Source organism: Elgaria multicarinata, chromosome 11 (assembly GCF_023053635.1).
Source record: "Elgaria multicarinata webbii isolate HBS135686 ecotype San Diego chromosome 11, rElgMul1.1.pri, whole genome shotgun sequence".
Taxonomy (NCBI): domain Eukaryota; kingdom Metazoa; phylum Chordata; class Lepidosauria; order Squamata; family Anguidae; genus Elgaria; species Elgaria multicarinata.
In genome coordinates, this window is record NC_086181.1 from 41,600,723 (window position 1) to 41,621,163 (window position 20,441).

The window sequence follows — 20,441 nt, forward strand, 5'->3', positions numbered from 1 at the left end:
GTCTGCGTCCTTCTAGAATTGTGGAGCCCAGAACTGGACGCAATACTCTAGATGAGTCGTACCAAGGGCCGAATAGAGAGGAACCAGTACCTCACGTGATTTGGAAGCTATACTTCTATTAATGCAGCCCAAAATTGCATTGGCCTTTCTTTCAGCGATATCACACTGTTGGTTCATATTCAGCTTTCAATCTACAACAATTCCAAGACCCTTCTCATTTGTAGTATTGCTGAGCCAAGTATCCCCCATCTTGTAACTGTGCCTTTGGTTTCTATTTCCTAAATGTAGAACTTGGCATTTATCCCTATTAAATTTCATCCTGTTGTTTTCAGCCCAGCACTATCAAGACTATCAAGATCACTTTGAAGTTTGTTTCTGTCTTCCAGGGTATTAGCTATCCCACCCAATTTTGTGTTATCTGCAAATTTGAAAAGCGTTCCCTGCACCTCATTAATAACAATGTTGAAGAGCACTGGGCCCAGGACTGAGCCCTGTGGTACCCCACTCGTTGCCTCTCCCCAGTTTGAGAAGGTTCCATTGATAAGTACTCTTTGAAAATTGACAGAGTTCTAGCATGGGACTTGAATTGGGTTGAGTTAAAAGGTGAAACCCCTCCAAAAATCAGGGGTGATGGGATTTGCTTGAAATGTGCCATGAATGTGGATCTAGATGGCATCTGTGAGGGTGCCCACTTCAAATTTTGTATCTGTCAAAATGTCAGAGTAAATCCCATGTCTGAAAATGGGGTGTCCAATTTTCAAAAATCCCCCCAAAATCAGGGGAGCCTTGGATTTGCTTGAGGCTTGGCATTCATGTGTAAACATGCATTAGGTGTCACGGTGCCTAAAAGGGGTGTGAATTGGGGTTAGGGGTGATGCTTTAGAGGTTAAACCCCTGCCAAAAGTCAGGGGATGATGGGATTTACTTGAAACATGCCATGAACGTGGATCTAGATGGCAACTGTGAGGGTGCCTGCTTTGAAGTTTTTATCTGTCAAAATGTAGGAGTAAATCCCATGTCTGCAAATAGGGTGAAAGATATTCAACAATTCCCCGAAAACCAGGGGATGCTTGGATTTGCTTGAGGCTTGGCATGCATGTGTATACATGGATAAGCTATCATGGTGCCTAGTTTGAGGTTTCTAACATTAACAGTAAAAAAGTTGTAGGCTTTTTTGGATTTCAATGCAAGGCTATGGAGGGGGACAGCGGAGCTCCGATCCGGATCCGGAGCTTCGCAGCGAAGTGGAGCGGACCATAGGCGGAGCGGAGTGGAGCAGAGCGGACCCAATCCGGAAGTTGTGAATCTGGAAGAGAAGCGGATCGGGGTGTCCGTGCACACCCCTATTTGATTGCAACTATTTTTTTTTTTAAAATGGAGCTGCAGTGTGGGCTTCATTTCACCAGGAAACATTACACCAAGCTGATGACTTCATCTGATGGCCAGAAATAACTTCTGCTGTTTCCTCATGATTGATACGTTAAACCCATCTGTTTTTTGTCCCACTAATGAGCAAATCAAACTTTTCTCAGAATTGAAAAAAACGTTTGTGAACCATGTTGCCACTCAGAGAAAAGAAATGATTATCTTCCCTGTCATTACTGAAACCACTGTAATTTGTTTTCCCCAGGTCCAATGGGTTTTTAGAAAGCTGAAAACTGTCATGAAACACGTTACAAATAGCCCTCCACGTGTGCCATGGAGGGCAAGAGGCAGGCAGGGCTCTGTCACTTTGATCTCCTGTGGTTGCTTTTCCTCCCCTTTTCTAGGCCAGGCTTCTAATCTCTGTTGGCATTTGTAACCATGTTGCTACTATAGAGAAGGCAGAGAAGTCTCCAACTACAAAGTACATTGGCAAAATCTTGTGCCAGCCAAGGTAGCCTCCTGAATCCAAGCATAAACTGAAGATGGATGCAGGACGGTTTGCATCCAGAGAGAAGGCTTGGCATCAAAATAGTGGATTTCCAGTGTTACTGTTGCTGCTGTTGCTTCTCCATTGGGTGTGTGAAGTCGATACAATGAATTGTCTCACTATTGATCCTGCCCCTCTTGCATTTGAGTCTTATCAGTCAGGGGACTTCATTATCGGTGGGATGGTTTCTCAGATTTGTACCTTTTCCCCAGCATTTAATTTCAAGGAATGTCCTTGGCAGGAGTTCTCTGAATTCAGAATGTAAGAATTTCTCCTCCTCCACATGGCCAGATCATAAACCTCAAACACTAAATACCAATTTCATTTAAAAGATTGACACTTGACATATATGCTTATACATTCTCCGTCTAAATGAAATAATTCCTCAGGGTGTGTGTCACCACTTGCAGACATTACAAACTATATTGAAATTTGAAGAATTAGAAGAAGAAAAAGTTTTTACTTTTTAAAAATAATAATAATAATCAGGTTAAGTCTATCAAGCAAGAAAACATAAAAATCTAAAAATAAATAAAGCAGCAGCCAAAAATTGTATAAAAATACTCATCAGTGTAGATGTCAGAACTACACAGTGCTTAATCACTATGGCTTCGTGTTTCATCTGAACAGGGACAATGATGAGGATCACCTGCTGGGGAGGGGGAGGAGGGAGGGAACAATTGGGTGGGAATAGATCAGAATGTTCTGCTTGAGATTCTTAAAGCTTACAATATCCTGGATTAGGGGGTCTGGCTGCCTGGATCTCTGATCTGGAGCTGTCCAACTGCGAGGTGAGGATACGTTTAACTGGAGGTCCAACGTCTTTCTCTAAATGATGAATCTTACAGCCAAAGAATGTGATGTTCCATTTGGGAGCAATAGACCACATATACTCATCTGTCAGTGATGTGATAACATGTAGAAAACGTGAGCCACTCAATACTCCACATGTAGTTATCTGTATTAGAAATGGAACACCTTCTAGGCATTTAAATGGTAGAAGTTAATGCCTCTAGACATTACATTGCTTACTATGCCTTTTCCTTGATTCCCCAATATTCTCTTTTCGGTTATGTACACAAATCCGGAACTTTTTCTCACCTGGTTAACTTCTGCACCTTTCCCCCTCTTGTATAGCTCTGTACTTCCTTTTTCCAATTGTTCACTGTTTTTAACTTTTGTAAACTGTCCAGAGAGCTTCGGCTATGGGGTGGTATATAAATGTAATTGATAATAATAATAATAATAATAATAATAATAATAATAATAATAATAATAAATACCATTTCATCAAATTAAATTTTCTGCACTCCTTTCCCACAATCTCACATTTTTTTTCTCATAATCCTTTCTTAACTGAAAATTACTTCTTAACTTGCTCTCGTAATGTGTTCTTAAAATTAGCAATGATTTTGTTTGTTTTTTAAAAAATGTATGGTGGCCTGATTTCATAGTTAAAGGCAAACTGGAACGTGAACACCAGCATTATTGTCATGTGCAGCATGGATTTAATGCACAGATGCTGAAGCATGGGTGGAGGAGCTGTGTCATTCCAAATGTTGCTGGATTCCAACACCCATCAGGCCCAAGCAGAAATACAATTAGAATTTTTGTGTAGTAGAATTCTCCAATGAAAGGCTGTTTGTCTTGATTTGCAGGGTGGTGACAAAGTTCTACCAGCACATCTTGGCCTTGGATTTTGCTGTCAATGAGATCAATAAGAATCCCAAGATCTTACCGAATGTCACACTTGGATTCCACATCTATGACAGCTACAACGATGCTCAGATGACCTATCGTACCACCCTGGACCTTCTCTTCAAATCCCACAGATTTGTCCCCAACTATGAATGCGATGCCAACAAAAAACTAATAGCCATCATTGGGGCACTTGCCTTTGATGCCTCACTACACATGGCAAAACTATTAAATATCTACAAGATTCCACAGGTAAGACCTTTTCTTGGGGGTCAATCAACATCTCTACAGGCTAGCAATGGGAGCAGTTGGGGCAGCAAATGGGAGAGAGGTAGAACTGGGAAGGACAACTGCCCTTCACCACTGACACTTTGCTCCCACCACTTTTTTAAGGATAAGAGTCAGGAATTTACGATCTCATTCTTAGTATGCCCTAGAGATGCATATATATTTCATTAAAAAATAACTAAGAGTTGTTGTTTTTAAATGGGACCTAATATTCTGGATGAATTCATGATTCTCACTTATCCCCAGTCTGATTGTGGCTTCAATAATATTTGATGAATTTATTATTTTGCTCATATTATAGCATACTAGTAGCACAGATGGTGATGGTGGTTGTGAAGCTGCTGCTGCTGATGATGATGCTGATGATGACAATTCTTTCAGCTCACCTATGGCTCATATGCCCAAGCAGAGAGTGAAATGATGCAGTTCCCCTCTTTTTACCGCATGGTTCCAAATGAATTCCACCAGTATAAGGGAATTATCCGCTTGTTTAAGTATTTCGGATGGACGTGGGTTGGGCTCTTTGTGGTGGATGATGATCAAGGAGAACGTTTCCTGCAGGACTTTGAGCCATTGCTTTCCGAGAATGGAATCTGTTCAGACTTCACAATACCAATCCCTGCCCGAGGAAATATTAACGTTAAACCAACTATAGCAGATTTTATAGCCAATAATTATTATAGGCTTATCAATTTTGGGAAATCTAAAATATTTGTCATCTATGGTGAAATATTTACCTTAATGTTTATGTATTATCATTTATATGAAATAGAAATTCCTGAACATAAGGAAAATATATTTGTTGGAAAGGTATGGATTATAACAGCCCAGATTGATTTTATACTAGCAGATGTAAGCCGGGATTCCAATTTGCAAGTGTTCCAAGGCGCCATATACTTCAAGATTCACTCAAATGAACTTTTTGGGTTTGAGAAATTTCTTCAGATGCTAAAGCCTGATTGGTCAAAAGCAGATGACTTTCTGGAGCTGTTCTGGGAACAAGCATTTGACTGTTCTTTCCCAGATACCCTGGTACCTTACAAGGTCTCTGGAAGATGCACTGGGGGGGAGAGGCTGGAGAACCTCCCTGCGCATGCTTTTGAAATGCACATGACTGGCCACAGCTACAGTATTTATAATGCAGCTTATGCTGTAGCACATGCTTTACATGCCCTTTGCTCATCTCGGGCCAACCGCAGAGGAATGGTTTGTGCCAAAAGTGCTGAACTAAAGAATCTGCAACCTTGGCAGGTAACACTTGTTTCCCAAATAATTGGTGAATGGGGTCACATACATTCTCCATGCTGTGTTCAGGGTATTCTGTGATTGCAACCTACAAAATAAGAAAATTACAAAATCATTTTTTCAGAGTGGATATTTGTGCATAAAAGAATGGGTGGAATTCAGCCCTAGTCATCCTTAGAGTAGACTTAGGCCATAGCTAGATCTAAGGTTTATCCCAGTATCATCCCGGGTTCCTCCCTGCCTGAGCTCTGGATGCCCTGTGTGGCACTTAGATGAACAGGTTTGACCCCAGGACAATCCTAGGATAAACCTAGGGTCAAGCTACGGCCTTGGTGAAAACATTAAAAGTTTTTGTCATCTCTGACTTGTCCTATTGATTTTAGTAGATTTACTCTACATGTGACTAAGGGCCTTGCTAGACCTACCAGATAATCTGGTGGGAAGTAGGAGCGACGCTGCACTACAGCTAGCGCGCGCTGTCGCCCTTTTCTAGACGTAACATGCGACAGGGTAAGGGAAAGCCCCGTCACGTTGTCCAGTGTTTTTAGGACTTTAAGGGCCATGTGCGCAGGAGCACACCAACGGAAAGGTAAGAAGTTTTTTTAAAAATAAATAAATAAAGGGTTACCCAACTCCCCGTGCCCCTGATTTCCTCCCCCCCACAATGCCTGATGCCCCCCAGCCCACTGGCTCACCTGTCCTCTCCACGCTCGCCATGCCCTGTCCCCACCCACAATGCCCGTTCCCATTCTTCTCCCCCCCGCTCGCCATACCATGTCCACATTCTTCTTCCCCCCATCCGCCATGTTCTGTCCCATCCGCCATGCCCTGTCCCTGTTCTTCTCCCCCCATCCGCCATGCCCGTCCCCGCTCACCATGCCCTGTCCCCATTCTTCTTCCCCCGTCCGCCATGCCCTGTCCCCATTCTTCTTCCCCCCACTCACCACGCCCTGTCCCAATTCTTCTCACCCCCATCCACCATGCCCATCCCCGCTCACCATGCCCATCTCTGCTTGCCATGCCCTGTCCCCGTTCTTCTCCCCCCCTCTCCTGCCGTGTCCACATTTTCCCCCGGCACCCATCTCCCCCCCCCATGATCCCCCCCGGCCCGATGGGCACAGCACTCCTATGGAATGGTGTGCCCAGTCCACGGCTTCTCCCAGCTACTCACGAGTAAGCGAGCAGCCAGGAAAAGCCATGGACCCTGCTAGACCTTCTGCAGCCTTGGCTTCAGCCCGGGGCTGCAGAAAAGCCGGGCCATAACCACATTCGGTTATCCCGGGTCAAGGGAGGACTTAGCCCGGCCTGACCCTGGGATCCCCTGTGCATCATCTGGATGCAGAGAACTGGACTCAAAGAGTACTTATCAATGGAACCTTCTCAAACTGGGGAGAGGCAATGAGTGGAGTGCCACAGGGCTCAGTCCTGGGCCCAGTGCTCTTCAACATTTTTATTAATGATTTGGACAAGGAGGTGCACGGAATGCTGATCAAATTTGCAGATGACACAAAATTGGATGGGATAGCTAATACCCTGGAAGACAGAAACAAACTTCAAAGTGTTCTTGATAGGCTGGAGTGCTGGGCAGGGGGTTGGACTCGATGGCCTTGTAGGCCCCTTCCAACTCTGCTATTCTATGATTCTATGATTCTATGAGGGACACCGGGTCTCATACCGCGCTAACTCCTCATCTAGCAATGGCCAAAGTCTGGATTGTTCTCCATATTAACAGGTTAAGATGTTTTGATTATTTTTTTATATTAAGCAAACAATATTTTCTCTCTCTCTCCCTCTTTCCCTCTCAACTAGCTCCACCAATTTCTTCAACACTTTCCATTTAACAACTCCGCTGGAGAAAAAATATCTTTGAATGATAACAGGGAAATGCAAGGGGGATTTGATATTACAAACTTGGTTACATTTCCAAACAGCTCCTTCCTTAAAGTTAAAATTGGATGGGTTGATCCCAATGGTCTTGAAGGAGAAGAATTCACCATTAATAAGGACATGATTGTTTGGCACAGGGGCTATAATCAGGTGTGGATTTTATGATACTAAATGTTCTTGGTGGGGACATCATTATGAGTCAGAAATAAGAAATATCACTTTCACGACTGGATTGCTCAAATGATCTGGAAAATTCTGGTTGACTGTTGCATTCACTATTATCTGCACTCGTCCATTCCAAATGATCACCAGTTTATTTGTATACCAGCTGACACCTATTGTACACTCTCATCATAATTACTGTACATCTTTAAATACAGATCCTGCCAATTTCTGTCTGTAGAGATTCCTGCCAACCTGGATATCGGAAGACAAAGGTGGAAGGGAAGAAGTTTTGCTGTTACGATTGTAATCCATGTCCAAAAGGGAAGATTTCAAATCAAACTAGTAGGTGATATGATGCACCATGTATAACAGTAACTAAGGGCTCATCTACACCCAGCAGGATATCCCACTATGAAAGCGGTATGAAAGCAGTGTATAAAAAGCAGAAGCCATACTAATTCTTCATAGTGGTATTGAAGTGCACTGAGAACTATTGCCATGACACATACCATATACCGCATTCAGACCACTTTCGCAGTGTTATATCCTGCTTGGTGTAGATGTGTCATGGGCCCCAACAGTTGTAAGTGCACTTCAATGACACTATAAAGCAGTAGTGTGGCTCCTGCCTTTCATATACCATGTTCATACTGCTTTCATAGTGGACTATGCTGCTTGGTGTAGTTGAGCCCTAAGATTAATGTCCTTCAATACACTGGAAGAGGGAACTCCCTGTCAGGTTTTCGTGTTAACCTTAACAGTAATTAAGTCAGATTATTGGCAAAGACTTGCAAGCTCAGCACACCTGTTGGTGTTTGAATGAAGGGAGTAAAAAGCTCACTCTTTCACAGCAATATGCAGTCAGCCAGTGGAGGTTTGAGGGTATGGCGTAAGCTGCTGCCGCTGCCAGGGAAAGGAGTATGCTGTTTTGATGCAAAGCCAACTTTTGTCAAGGAGAACCGTAAAGCTGTTATGCTTACTTTGATTTATGGTGAGACAATTGCTTTGTTATAGTTTGCTGCTACAAGCCTGGTTGTTTTGTTTTTAAAGAACTTCTCTAAATAAACTGCATTGAAGATTCAAAACTCACGCTTGCGTTTATTTGCGAGCTGCGGAAGAATTTGTACAACAACACTTGTTTCTCCCAACATCTGGTTATGGGCCCAGGAGAAGAATTTTGAACTTTAATGCAGTCCCAGGAGAAGATTTCTGGAACCTTGGATGCTGTACCAGAGAGGCTTCGGGACGGCAGAGTGAGTTTGTTTAAACAACGTGAGTGCTGGACATTTGGCTGCTCTTCTGGCTACTGTTTAATTGCTTAATGGCTGGCTGTTCACGCAAGGCTCAATGGCGGAACATAAAGACAGCAGCTTTTATTTCCCTCAGCTTGATGACTCCAATTTTTCTATTTGGTGTTACCGGATGGAGGCATTTCTGGTGAATGAAAAAGTTGGAGAGTCATAGCAGAAGATCCTCCCGCTCCTGTTACGCAGACATGGAGTAATGATGACGCCAAAGCAAAGGCTCTAATTATTTTGGCTGTCTCAGACCAACAATTGGTTAATATCCATTGAAAAACAAACTGCGAAACTAATGTGGACAGCATTAGAAACAATTCATCTTCGTCGTGGAACCGGGTCGACCATCGTGTATTTCAAACAAATGTATCGGGCTGAACTTGCTGCAGATGGTGACCTAGCTAAACCTCTGAGGAATTTAAGGTCGCTCCGAGATGAGTTATTACGACGTGAAGTAGAAATTCCTGACTTGCAATTCTGCTACGTTGTATGGAGCAGTTTAAATGAAAGTTATGAAAGTATCGCTGCTCAATTAGCTGCTTTGCCCCCAGCACAGCTGACTCTTGAACTTATTCAAGCGAGGCTCATGGCTGAAGTAGATAGGCGTGTGGCTTCCAGGTGTAATGATGCAGTTGCAACTTCCCAAAAGCACATATCAAACAGCAGGGGTAATTAAACTGCTGAGAGTGAGAAGATAGCGGCACTAAAAGTACGTCGTTGTTTTTCTTGTGGAGAGATGGGGCATCTACGTAGAAATTGTAAAAAAAGGAATAAACAAGGATAAGGAAAACAGCAGGGGTTAAAAACACTTCTGCACGATGCCAACTTAGGAGATGAGTTCTGGGCAGAGGCACTGAACTGTTTTAACTATGTGCGTAATAGAAGCATAAGTTCAGTAATAGAGTGCACTCCTTATCAAAAATTGTACAACAAAAAACCTTCTGTGAGTCATTTTAAGATTTTTGGATCTGACATGTGGGTGCATACACCACAAAGTCAGAAGTTACAAGAAAAAGGTCAACATGGAATATTTCTTGGTTATGAAAAAGGGTCATATAGAGCGCTAATGAAAAATACTCAAAATATAAGATTAACAAGAAGTGTTGAGTATAATGTTAATTGGGAACGAGTTGGAATTTTCCAATCCACTCCTGTTGACGAAAGTGAAACAGAAAGTAATGATAGTGGTGATAGTGATGAAAGTGAGGATAGCAGTAATGAAAGGGACAGTTTAAAACAATCAGAAGAATCAGGGAGTGATGCAGAAGATAAGAAACCATTGCATACTAGGGACACAGTGGAAAAGGATAGTGATGCTGATAGTTCTAAGGATGAGCATGTTGTAGTGCGTAAGTCAGAACGTTCTACCAAAGGTATACCTCCTGTGAGATACTCTGATGAATTTGCTGGTAGAGCCATTTATGAACCACAAAGTTATAAAGATGTACAGAAACTGTCTGAAGAAAATGCTAAACCTTGGCTTCAAGCCATACAAACTGAATTAAATTCACTAGATAAGAATAAAACCTGGAGGTTAGTTAAAAAACAACCTTTCATGGAACTTCTTGACAGCAGGTTTGTACAGAATTTAAAAGAACAATTTGAGTTAAAAGACTTAGGTAATGTAACTAATTCTCTTTCTTTAGAAGTAGAAAAAGACCAAGAGGCCAATATTTATTTGCATCAATCAAAGAAAATAAGGGATGTTATTGACAAACTTAATTTGCAGAATGCTAATTCTGTCGATACTCCAATGGTGCAGAATTTCCAAGCAGATGGTCAAAGTAAACATTTTGAAAATGCTACCTTGTACAGAAGTATACTAGGGCAACTAAGTTTTATTGCCAATGCTACCCGACCAGATATTTCTGTGAGTGTAAATTTATTGAGTAGGCAAACTGCTAAACCCACAGAACATACTTGGAAAGCTATGAAGCGAATAGCACGTTATTTAAAGGGCACTTTGAAGTACAGGTTGAAGTTCACAAAGGAATGCACTGGAGGTTTAGAAATTCATGCTGATGCTAACTTTGGAGATGATATGATAGAAAAAGTACATCTGGAGTTTGTTACATGTTAAATAACAGTTTATTTGATTGGTCCTGTAAAAAACAGTCTACAGCCTCATTAAGTTCTTGTGAAGCAGAACTGAATGCTTTTAACTATGCAATTGTAAACATTAAATGGTTATTACAATTGTTAAAGGATGCTGAGATTGATGTACCAAAACCTGTTATTGTTTATCAAGACAATCAATCAAGTATTTCTATCTTAAAAACTGATAGTTGTAAGCAAAGAACAAAATATTTGCAAATCAAATTGTGTCATGCAAAAGAATGTATAAGAAATGGTTTATTGCAAGTTCAATATTTAGCTGGAAAAGACATTCCTGCGGATTTGTTGTCTAAACCGATAAGTAAGGAACAACATCAGAAGTTGACAAAATACTTGCAATTGTATTAAATGAAGTAATTACTGTATCAGTGTACACAAAAAGCAGGGGGATGTCAGGTTTTCGTGTTAACCTTAACAGTAATTAAGGCAGATTATTGGCAAAGACTTGCAAGCTCAGTACACCTGTTGGTGTTTGAATGAAGGGAGTAAAAAGCTCACTCTTTCACAGTAATATGCAGTCAGCCAGTGGAGGTTTGAGGGTATGGCGTAAGCTGCTGCTGCTGCCAGAGGAAGGAGTATGCTGTTTTGATGCAAAGCCAACTTTTGTCAAGGAGAACCGTAAAGCTGTTATGCTTACTTTGATTTATGGTGAGACAATTGCTTTGTTATAATTTGCTGCTACAAGCCTGGTTGTTTTGTTTTTAAAGAACTTCTCTAAATAAACTGCATTGAAGATTCAAAACTCACGCTTGCATTTATTTGCGAGCTGCGGAGGAATTTGTACCACAATACTTGTTTCTCCCAACACTCCCACCATGTGCATGTACTGTAACAACTTTTGGGATTTGGGAGTATCCCTCTAGTATACCAAAGTAACTACGGACAAGACAAACTCAGAATTTGAAACCATAAGATAGTTCTCTGCAGAAGAAGTGATAAAATCAAATGAAGTTAGTGGTGGAAAGGGTTCACATAACTCAGTTCACATAACTCAGCATTCAGATGAGAACCCATTTCTTTCTTTTTCAGGCCCTGATGACTGCTCTGAATGCCCAGAACATCTATATCCAAACAAAGACCAAGCTGAATGCATCCCAAAAGTCATAAGCTTCCTGTCCTTTGAAGAACCCTTAGGGAAAAGTTTAGCTTCCATTGCTGTTTCTTTTTCCTTGATCACAATCTTGGTGCTGCACACCTTTATTAAGCACAGGGATACCCCCATAGTCAAAGCCAACAATCGGGGCCTCACTTACACTCTCCTCGTCTCTCTCCTGCTTTGCTTCCTCTCTTCTTTGTTGTTCATCGGAAAGCCTGAGAAACTGACTTGCCTTCTTCAACAACCAGTTTTTGGTTTGATCTTCTCAGTGGCTGTTTCATGTGTGTTGGCCAAAACCATCACTGTGGTTGTAGCTTTCATGGCCAACAAGCCAGGGTCTACCATGAGGAAGTGGGTGGGAAAAAGACTGGCCACCTCCATTGTCCTTTCTTGCTCCCTCATTCAAGTTGGCATTTGTGTTGTGTGGCTCACAACCTCTCCCCCATTCCTGGATTTAGACATGCAGTCAGTCCCTGAAGAAATCACTGTGCAATGTCATGTAGGTTCTGCCATCATGTTTTATCTTGTCCTAGGCTACATGGCACTACTCTCCATCATCAGTTTTTCCGTGGCTTTCTTAGCTAGGAATTTGCCAGACACCTTTAATGAATCCAAATTTATCACCTTTAGTATGCTGATGTTCTGCAGTGTTTGGTTGTCATTTTTTCCAGCCTACCTGAGCACCAAGGGCAAATACATGGTCGCAGTGGAGATCTTCTCTATCTTAGCTTCTAGTGCCGGGTTGTTAGGCTGTATCTTCTCTCCAAAATGTTACATTCTTCTCTTCAAGCCTGAGCTGAACAACAGGGAACTGATAATGGGGAGAAAGAATTAGAGCATCAAACTTTACAGTTCAATATATTACTTCCCTGGTGTCCAATGCATTGAGACAGTGGGGGTAATTTTAAAAGATATCAGACAACCGTGTTCAACTCATGTTACAGAATTCACCTATCATCTCTGTCTATCACCAGAGGGCTTAGAAGTAGGACATTGAGACCTTTCATGTTAGCCTCGCTTCAGACAAATGTTCTTTCACTCCTCCTTTCCCAGAATGGATTAACTCAGCAGCTGTTTCCAAGGAGACCCAACTTGGACCAACAGCTGTGTCAGCTGAGTCCAACTATCAATATTACTCTTCCTCTCCCAGAGTATGTCTTCATTCAACTTTCCTGATGGCCACCACAAAATCAATAACCAAACTTGATGTTCCTTCCTCTGCTGTCTCCATATTGTATCAAATCTCATATATATATATTGCTTAGATATGTTTCCGTACAGGCTTCAGCTGATACAGGTTGCTAAGCAACACGTAACATCTTAATGTTTCCGTACAAGCATGATCAGGATGCTCTTACTTTCTGCTGCCCAAAGTACATTTGATATAAAATGAAAATTATATGATACACTAGCTGCACCCGGCGTAACATACGCCGTTGTAGCATATCTTAACAAAGCTGCCCCTTGCCCGACTCCTCCGGGATTTCCAAGGTAAACCTCCCCCCTTTCTGTCTCTTTGCTCCCCAACCCCATGAAGTGGGCAGCACCATGGTCCAGAGCATGAGCGAGGCACGGCCAGGGCCCTTGGTAGCTGGGGTGGCAGGCTGCTTGCCTCCTGATAGCCCCAGGCCCAGCCGTGCCTTGCTCATGCTCCAGACCGTGGTGCTGCCCCTTCATGGGGGGGGGGGGAGCGAAGAGGCAGAAAGGGGGAGGGTTACCTTGGAAAGCCCGGAGGAGTCAGGCGAGGGGCAGCATTGTTAAGATATGCTGCAACGGTGTATGTTACGCTGGGTGCAGCTAGTGTATCATATAATTTTCATTTTATATCAACCGTATTAGCTGGAACAGATGTGTGTGCATGTTTCCAGTTTATTTTTAGATAAGAATTTATCAAAATGAACATTTTTTTCATATTTTGATGAAACAAAAGTTTTGATTAAAAATCAATCAAAACGGAAGAGAAGCCAAAGATAACAAATTAACCCATCCCTATTTCAGGAAACAGTACAATGGCTCTTTAAAATGTGTTGACACTGGAATAGAGCCAGCTGGTATAGAGAGGGTGGAAACAGCTCTGGGGAGAGAGAGAGAGGGGGGCACCACAGTAAATGTTCAGTAAGATATATTCCTTTAAAAGTATTGGAAACATTCCTCCTCCATAGCAAAATCAGCCCTATCATAATTCATAAATGGTTTTCATTCTTCCCTTCTGGTATGTCATAGTAGTGTCCTTCTGAAGTGTAGGAACTCAAAACTTTCCTTTCATTTGCATAATTGTATAGCCTTCATATATTAGGCATGTGCTCCGCTCCGATTAGGAGCGGAGAAGCAGTAACGGATTGGCCTGCTCCGCCTTACCCAGAGGCGGAGTAGAAGCGGGCCGTGGACCCCTAGAAGCAAGGCGAAGAGAAACGGCCATTTTTCGGAGCTCCTAGTTCAGGTGGAGCGCTCCGATCGCCATCTTGAAAACATTTCGCCATAGGATTTTATTGCGGAAAATAATCACGGATAACTAGGTTGTTTTTGAAGCTATCATTCTGGAAATTCTTGTGCACAGAGAGTCGTGGATGGGGGTCATTTTGAGACTACTCTCACCTCTCTGCACCATGCGGGTCGCATGCTATATTTTTTTAAAAATCGGGTCAACAAACAGGGACAGCGCGGCTCAAACGGCGGTTTTCAGCTTTTCGCCCATAGGATTGCATTGCGGGAAAGAATCGGGGATAACTGGGTTGTTTTTTAAGCTATCGTTCTGAAAATTCTTGTGCTTAGACAGTCGTGGATGGGGGTCATTTTGAGACTACTCTCAACTTTCTGCATCCTGTGGTTCACGTGCTAGAATTTTTTAAAAATCGGGTCAACAATCGGTTTGGGTTTTTATTTTTTTATTTTTTTTGAAGCGATGACAGGCACATTCAACTCCCAATCCTGATGAGAATTGATCACCTCATGAAGCATCATCCTCCAATCCCAGCGTTTGAGGCGGGGCTAAGCCAGAGTCACCCTGAGAGCTTTCTGCTTTGTGTCTCTTTGTGGGTTGGCGTTCGTGGAGAGAGGACTTATTTAGTTAGTGCTGCTGCTGTGTTTGGACTTTGGAGATAGATTAGGATAGATTTAGTTTGGCGTGTGTGTGTTTGTTTGCTTCTTTCTGACTTTTAGCTTAGTTTGCCCTGTGTTTTTCCCTTACTTTGATTTAATATAAACGTTACTTTTAAATTTTGGAGTGTGTGTTTGTTTGTTTGGTTGGTTGTCCCCCCCTTCCCTTTTTTAAAGCCTGACTGTGTTCCTTCTGCTTTTGTGAAAGCTTTCTTTTGAAAGCATACACACACTTCTTGTCCCATTTCCCTACATTTATTAGTAATATTCTTAAACATATTATTATATTCTTTTACATATTCTTAGTAGTATATATATTAGTATATTCTCATACATATTAGTAGTATTAATATTTTATTCTTCTTATACATATTAGTAGTAGTGTTTGGTTGGTTCTTTCCCCCCTCCCCTCTCTTAAATCCTGATTGTGTTTCCTTCTATCTATATACAAAAAAATACCAAAAAAATATTATTCTCTTTTTCTTCTCTGTGTAACTTGGACTGTGAGTGTGCTGTGTGTGCACTGCTTTTGTGAAGTGCAACAGGCAGCCACAGATTGAGCATTTTGAGGAAAGCATACACACACTTCTTGTCCCATTTCCCTACATTTAAACATATTATTATATTCTTATACATATTCTTAGTAGTATATAGTATATTCTTATACATATTAGTAGTAGTATTAATATTTTATTCTTCTTATACATATTAGTAGTAGTATTAATATTTTATTAGTCATCATGAGAAGAGGCATGTTGGGATTTCCTTTGAACTGGCCCCATTGAGCTGTCTGCATTGCAACTTTAAATCCCTGACATACTGGAGTGCCCAATTTTCAAAACTTCCCCTAACATCAGGGGATGATGGGATTGCCTTTAAACTTGGTGTCCATGGGGACACATGGGTAAGCTGTCATGGGACCAAAGGATAGGTTTCTAACGTGCAAATTGACATAGTTGTAGAATGGGACTTGATTTGGGGTGAGTTAAAAAGTTTAAGTGATGCCAAAAATCAGGGGATGATGGGATTGCCTTGAGTCTGGGCGTCCATGTGGACACATGGATAAGCTGTCCTGGTGCCGAGTTTGAGGTTTCTAACATGCAAATTGACATTGCATGGACCCACCGATCCGCTTCTCTTCCAGATTTGCAACTTCCGGATTGGGTCTGCTCTGCTCCACTCTAATCCACCTATAGTCCACTCCGGATCACCGCAAAGCTCCGGATCCAGATCAGAGCTCTGCTTTCCCCCACATAGACTTGCATTGAAATCCAAAAAAGCCTTCATTTTTTTTTCTGTTAATGTTAGAAACCTCAAGCTCAGCACCATGATAGCATATCCATGTATACACATGGATATATGTATATATCCATGCATGCCAAGGCTCAAGGTAATCCAAGCATCCCCTGATTTTCAGGGATTTTTTGAAAATCAGACACCCCATTTTCAGATATGGGATTTACTCCAACATTTTGACAGATAAAAACTTGGAAGCAGACACCCTCACAGATACCATCTAGATCCACATTCATGGCAAGTTTCAAGCAAATCACATCATCCCCTGATATTTGGCGGAGCTTTAACCTCTAACTGAAGAAGCCTAATCTGGACCCGGAGGACATTAACAACGACAGGCCGGTGGCTAATATCCCTTTCCTGGGCAAGTTGTTTGAGCAGGTGGTTGCAGGACAACTCCAGGCACTCTTGAATGAAACAGCTTATCTAGATCCATTTCAATCAGGTTTCAGGCCTGGTTTTGGAACAGAAACTGTCTTGGTCGCCCTGTGGGATGACCTCTGCCGGGAGAGAGACAGGGGGAGTGCGACTCTGTTGGTTCTCCTGGACCTCTCAGCGGCCTTCGATACCATCGACCATGGTATCCTTCTCGATAGATTGTCTGAGTTGGGAGTGGGAGGTATTGCATTGCAGTGGTTCCGCTCCTACTTGGATGGCCGATTCCAGAAGGTGGTGCTGGGGGATTATTACTCTGTGCCGTGGCTCCTAAACCCTGGGGTTCCACAGGGCTCTATCTTATCCCTATGCTGTTTAACATATACATGAAGATGCTGGGGGAGGTTATCTGGAGATGCGGACTGAGGTGTCATCAATATGTGGATGATACCCAGCTAAAACATTTCCTTTTCATCAAACCCAGGTGAGGCAGTGACTGTTCTGAACCAGTGCCTGGGCAAGGGAATGGACTGGATGAGGGCTAACAAACTGAGACTCAATCCAGACAAGGCAAAGGTACTGTTAGCGGGTGGTTCATCCGTCTGGCGAGGTGATGTTTGCCCTGTCCTGGATGGGGTTACACTCTCCCTAAAGGATCAGGTCCGTACTTTGGGGGTGCTCTTGGCTCCAGAACTGTCACTTGAGGCAAAGGTGAACTCAGTGGCAAAGAGCACCTTTTATCAGCTTAGGTTGATATACCAACTACTCCTTTATCTGGACAGAGGTAGCCTAGATACAGTTATCCATGCTCTGATAACCTCTCGTTTGGATTATTGCAATGTGTTGTACATGGGGCTTCCTTTGAAAACGGTCCAGAAACTTCAACTGGTACAAAACAGGGCAGCCCGTTTACTAACTGGGGCTGGCTGGTGAGATCACATTACGCCATTCCTTTTACAACTTCATTGGCTGCCAGCCCAGGTCCGGGCCCGATTTAAAGTGCTGGTATTGACATTTAAAGCCCTAAACGGTTTGGGGCCAGGTTATTTGAAGGAACACCTCCTCCCATATGTACCTGCCCAGACCTTAAGATAATCTACAGGGGCCCTTCTCCATGAGCCCCTGCCAAAGGAAGTGAGGCAGGTGGCTACTAGAAGGAGGGCTTTCTATGCTGTGGCACCCCAGTTGTGGAATGAGGTCCCCAGAGAGGTCTGCCTGGCACCTACGCTGTACTGCTTTCATCGCCAGCTGAAGACCTTTTTATTCTCTCGATATTTTAACACTTAATTTTAACTTAAATTTAAATTCTACTGTTCTAACTCTGTATTTTAATCTTATATCAATTTTGTTGCGTGGTTTTATCCTGGTTGTGCTTTTTATACTGTATTTTGTAATTGTGCTTTTAACATGTTGTTTGTTTTATGATGGTTTTAACTTTTGTGAACCGCCCAGAGAGCTTCAGCTATTGGTCGGTATAAAAATGTAATAAATAAATAAATAAATAAATAAATAAATAAAAATAACGCATCACCCCTAACCCCAATTCACACCCCTTTCGATATATCTGTCAATTTTCAAGTAAGAAATGTCAAATTAGACACCATGACACCTGATGCATGTATACACATGCATGTCAAGCCTCAAGCAAATCCAAGCATCCCCTGGTTTTCGGGGAATTTTTGAATATAGGACACCCCAGTATCTCAGTGATGTAAAGCTGCAGGCAGCTCAATGGGGCCATTTCAAAGGAAATCCCAACATGCCATGAATTGAGGAGTAGATAATCCTAAATATGAATTGGGGAGTAGATTACCCTAAACCCTTCTTCCACACTTGAAAAATTTATTTGGAACGTCAAAGAGTCTAAGTGAGTGCAGGAAGGACTTATCCCCTGAGTCAAAGCAAGACACACACAAACCATCCCTGCGAGGTGGGCACAGAGGAGGGGGACTGGCAGCAAGCATGCTGGAGGCTGGTGGGCATGAACCACAAAGCCCATCATGTAGTGCAGCTCCCAGGAGGAGGAGGGAGGGAAGGCAGGCAGGGAGCAGAAATTTCTGGGGGCACAAGATAGTGAGGCAAGGATTGTTTGTTTCTTTCTAAGCCAGCAGTAACGCATTGCAAACCAACCCTGCGGGGTGGGCACAGAGGAGGAGGACTGAGAGCAAGCATGCCGGAGGCTGGTGGGCACAAACCACAAACCACAAAGCCCATCATGTAGTGCAGCTCCCAGGCACCAGGTGGGCAGAGAGGCAGGCAGAGGTATGCCATAGATCTATGGGGGAGTCAGTCCCGGCAGATGCCCCACCACAGCAGCACCCCGGGGGGAAGGCAGGCAGGCAGGCAGGCAAGCAGGCAGCAGACATTTCTGGGGGCACAAGGAAGTAGGGATGTGCTCCGCTCCGATTAGGAGCGTAGAAGCAGTAGCGGATTGGCCTGCTCCGCCTTACCCAGAGGCGGAGTAGGAGCGGACCGCGGACCCCCTAGAAGCAAGGCGAAGAGAAGCGCCCATTTTTTGGAGCTCCGAGTTCAGGCGGAGCGCTCCGGTCGCCATCTTGAAAACATTTCGCCATAGGATTGCATTGCGGCAAATAATCGCGCATAACTACGTTGTTTTTGAAGCTATCGTTCTGGAAATTCTTGTGCACAGAGAGTCGTGGATGGGGGTCATTTTGAGACCACTCTCAACTTTCTGCATCGTACGGGTCGCGGGCTATATGTTTGTGAAAATCGGGTCAACCGCGCGGCTCAAACTGCGTTTTCGGCTTTTCGCCCATAGGATTGCATTGAGGGAAAGAATCGGGGATAACTGGGGGGGGTTAAGCTATCGTTCTGAAAATTCTTGTGCACAGAGAGTCGTGGATGGGGGTCATTTTGAGACCACTCTCAACTTTCTGCATCGTACGGGTCGCGGGCTAGACGTTTTTAAAAAATCGGCAGGAAAAATACCTTTTTCAAAGGGCTGAGGGGCAGAGTCAGCTCCCGGTCATGATGATCCCAAAGTTGGAGGAGGGCATAGGCAAAACAGGTAACTTGGGATTCTGGGAAACTTCTCTTTCTTCATCTGAACGGGCTTTTCCCCGTGTTTTTTAACACAGTAGCCCCACCAAATGCACAAACACAACCTGAAATCATATACTAAGCCAAGAATAAGAGATAGAAACACAGCACTGCTCCCCACCCTAACCTTGGGGAACAACTGAATCGATGTGGTGCAAGGGGATGAGCTCCCCTAGGGCATCTCATCGTGGACGTGCCCCCACTCTCTCCTGCACTGGAAGGCCATTAGAGCCTTCCAAAGAGAGTAAAACGGTGGAGCAATGCCTATCATGAGTTGAAGTGAATGGTCACTTTTCAGTGGTGGAGCAATGCCTGTTCTGAGTCGAAGTGAGCGTTTTACTTCTTCTCAGAGCTGTGGCTGTCAGTGTCTTGAACTGGCAGCTACTTCCCCCTCCCCCGGGCACATCCCCCTATTGCTGGTAAAAGACAGATATAGCCTTTTAAAAAAAGTTCTTCTTGTTGTTTATTGAGCAACACTGCTGCTTTTAATTCCACCCCTCCTTTGTTTATTGATTGATTTATTCCATTTTATATGCATTACTGGCTTATCCTTGGCTCACTTCCTTATGCCCCCAGAAATGCCAGCTGCATGCCTGCCTGCCTTCCCTCCCTCCTCCCCTGCCCACCTCGCAGGGATGTTGTGTGTGGGGTGCCCGATTTTCAAAAATTCGCCAAAAATCAGGGGATGATGGGATTGCTTTGAAACTTGGCATGCGTGTGTATATCCCCATGAGGTGTCATGGTGCCAAACATGAGGTTTCTAACTTGAACAGAAAAAAAGTTGTATAATTTTTTAGCTTTCAATGCAAGCCTATGGGGGGGGGAAACGGAGCTCCGGATCCGGATCCGGAGCTCCGGGCGGAGCGGAGCGGAAGTGGGCGGAGCGGGGGCGGGGCGGAGCGGCCCGATC

The 20,441-nt window shown here is 43.3% G+C and overlaps 1 protein-coding gene across 1 annotated transcript; it reads left to right on the forward strand.

Annotated features, from left to right (window-relative positions):
- Positions 1-2,018: 2,018 nt before the first annotated feature.
- LOC134405907 (vomeronasal type-2 receptor 26-like) lies at positions 2,019-12,539 on the forward strand. The gene is made up of 5 exons (XM_063137157.1): positions 2,019-2,173; positions 3,571-3,862; positions 4,280-5,149; positions 7,411-7,537; positions 11,638-12,539. The coding sequence occupies exons 1-5, from the start codon at positions 2,019-2,021 to the stop codon at positions 12,537-12,539; spliced, it is 2,346 nt and encodes a 781-aa protein (XP_062993227.1).
- Positions 12,540-20,441: the final 7,902 nt, after the last annotated feature.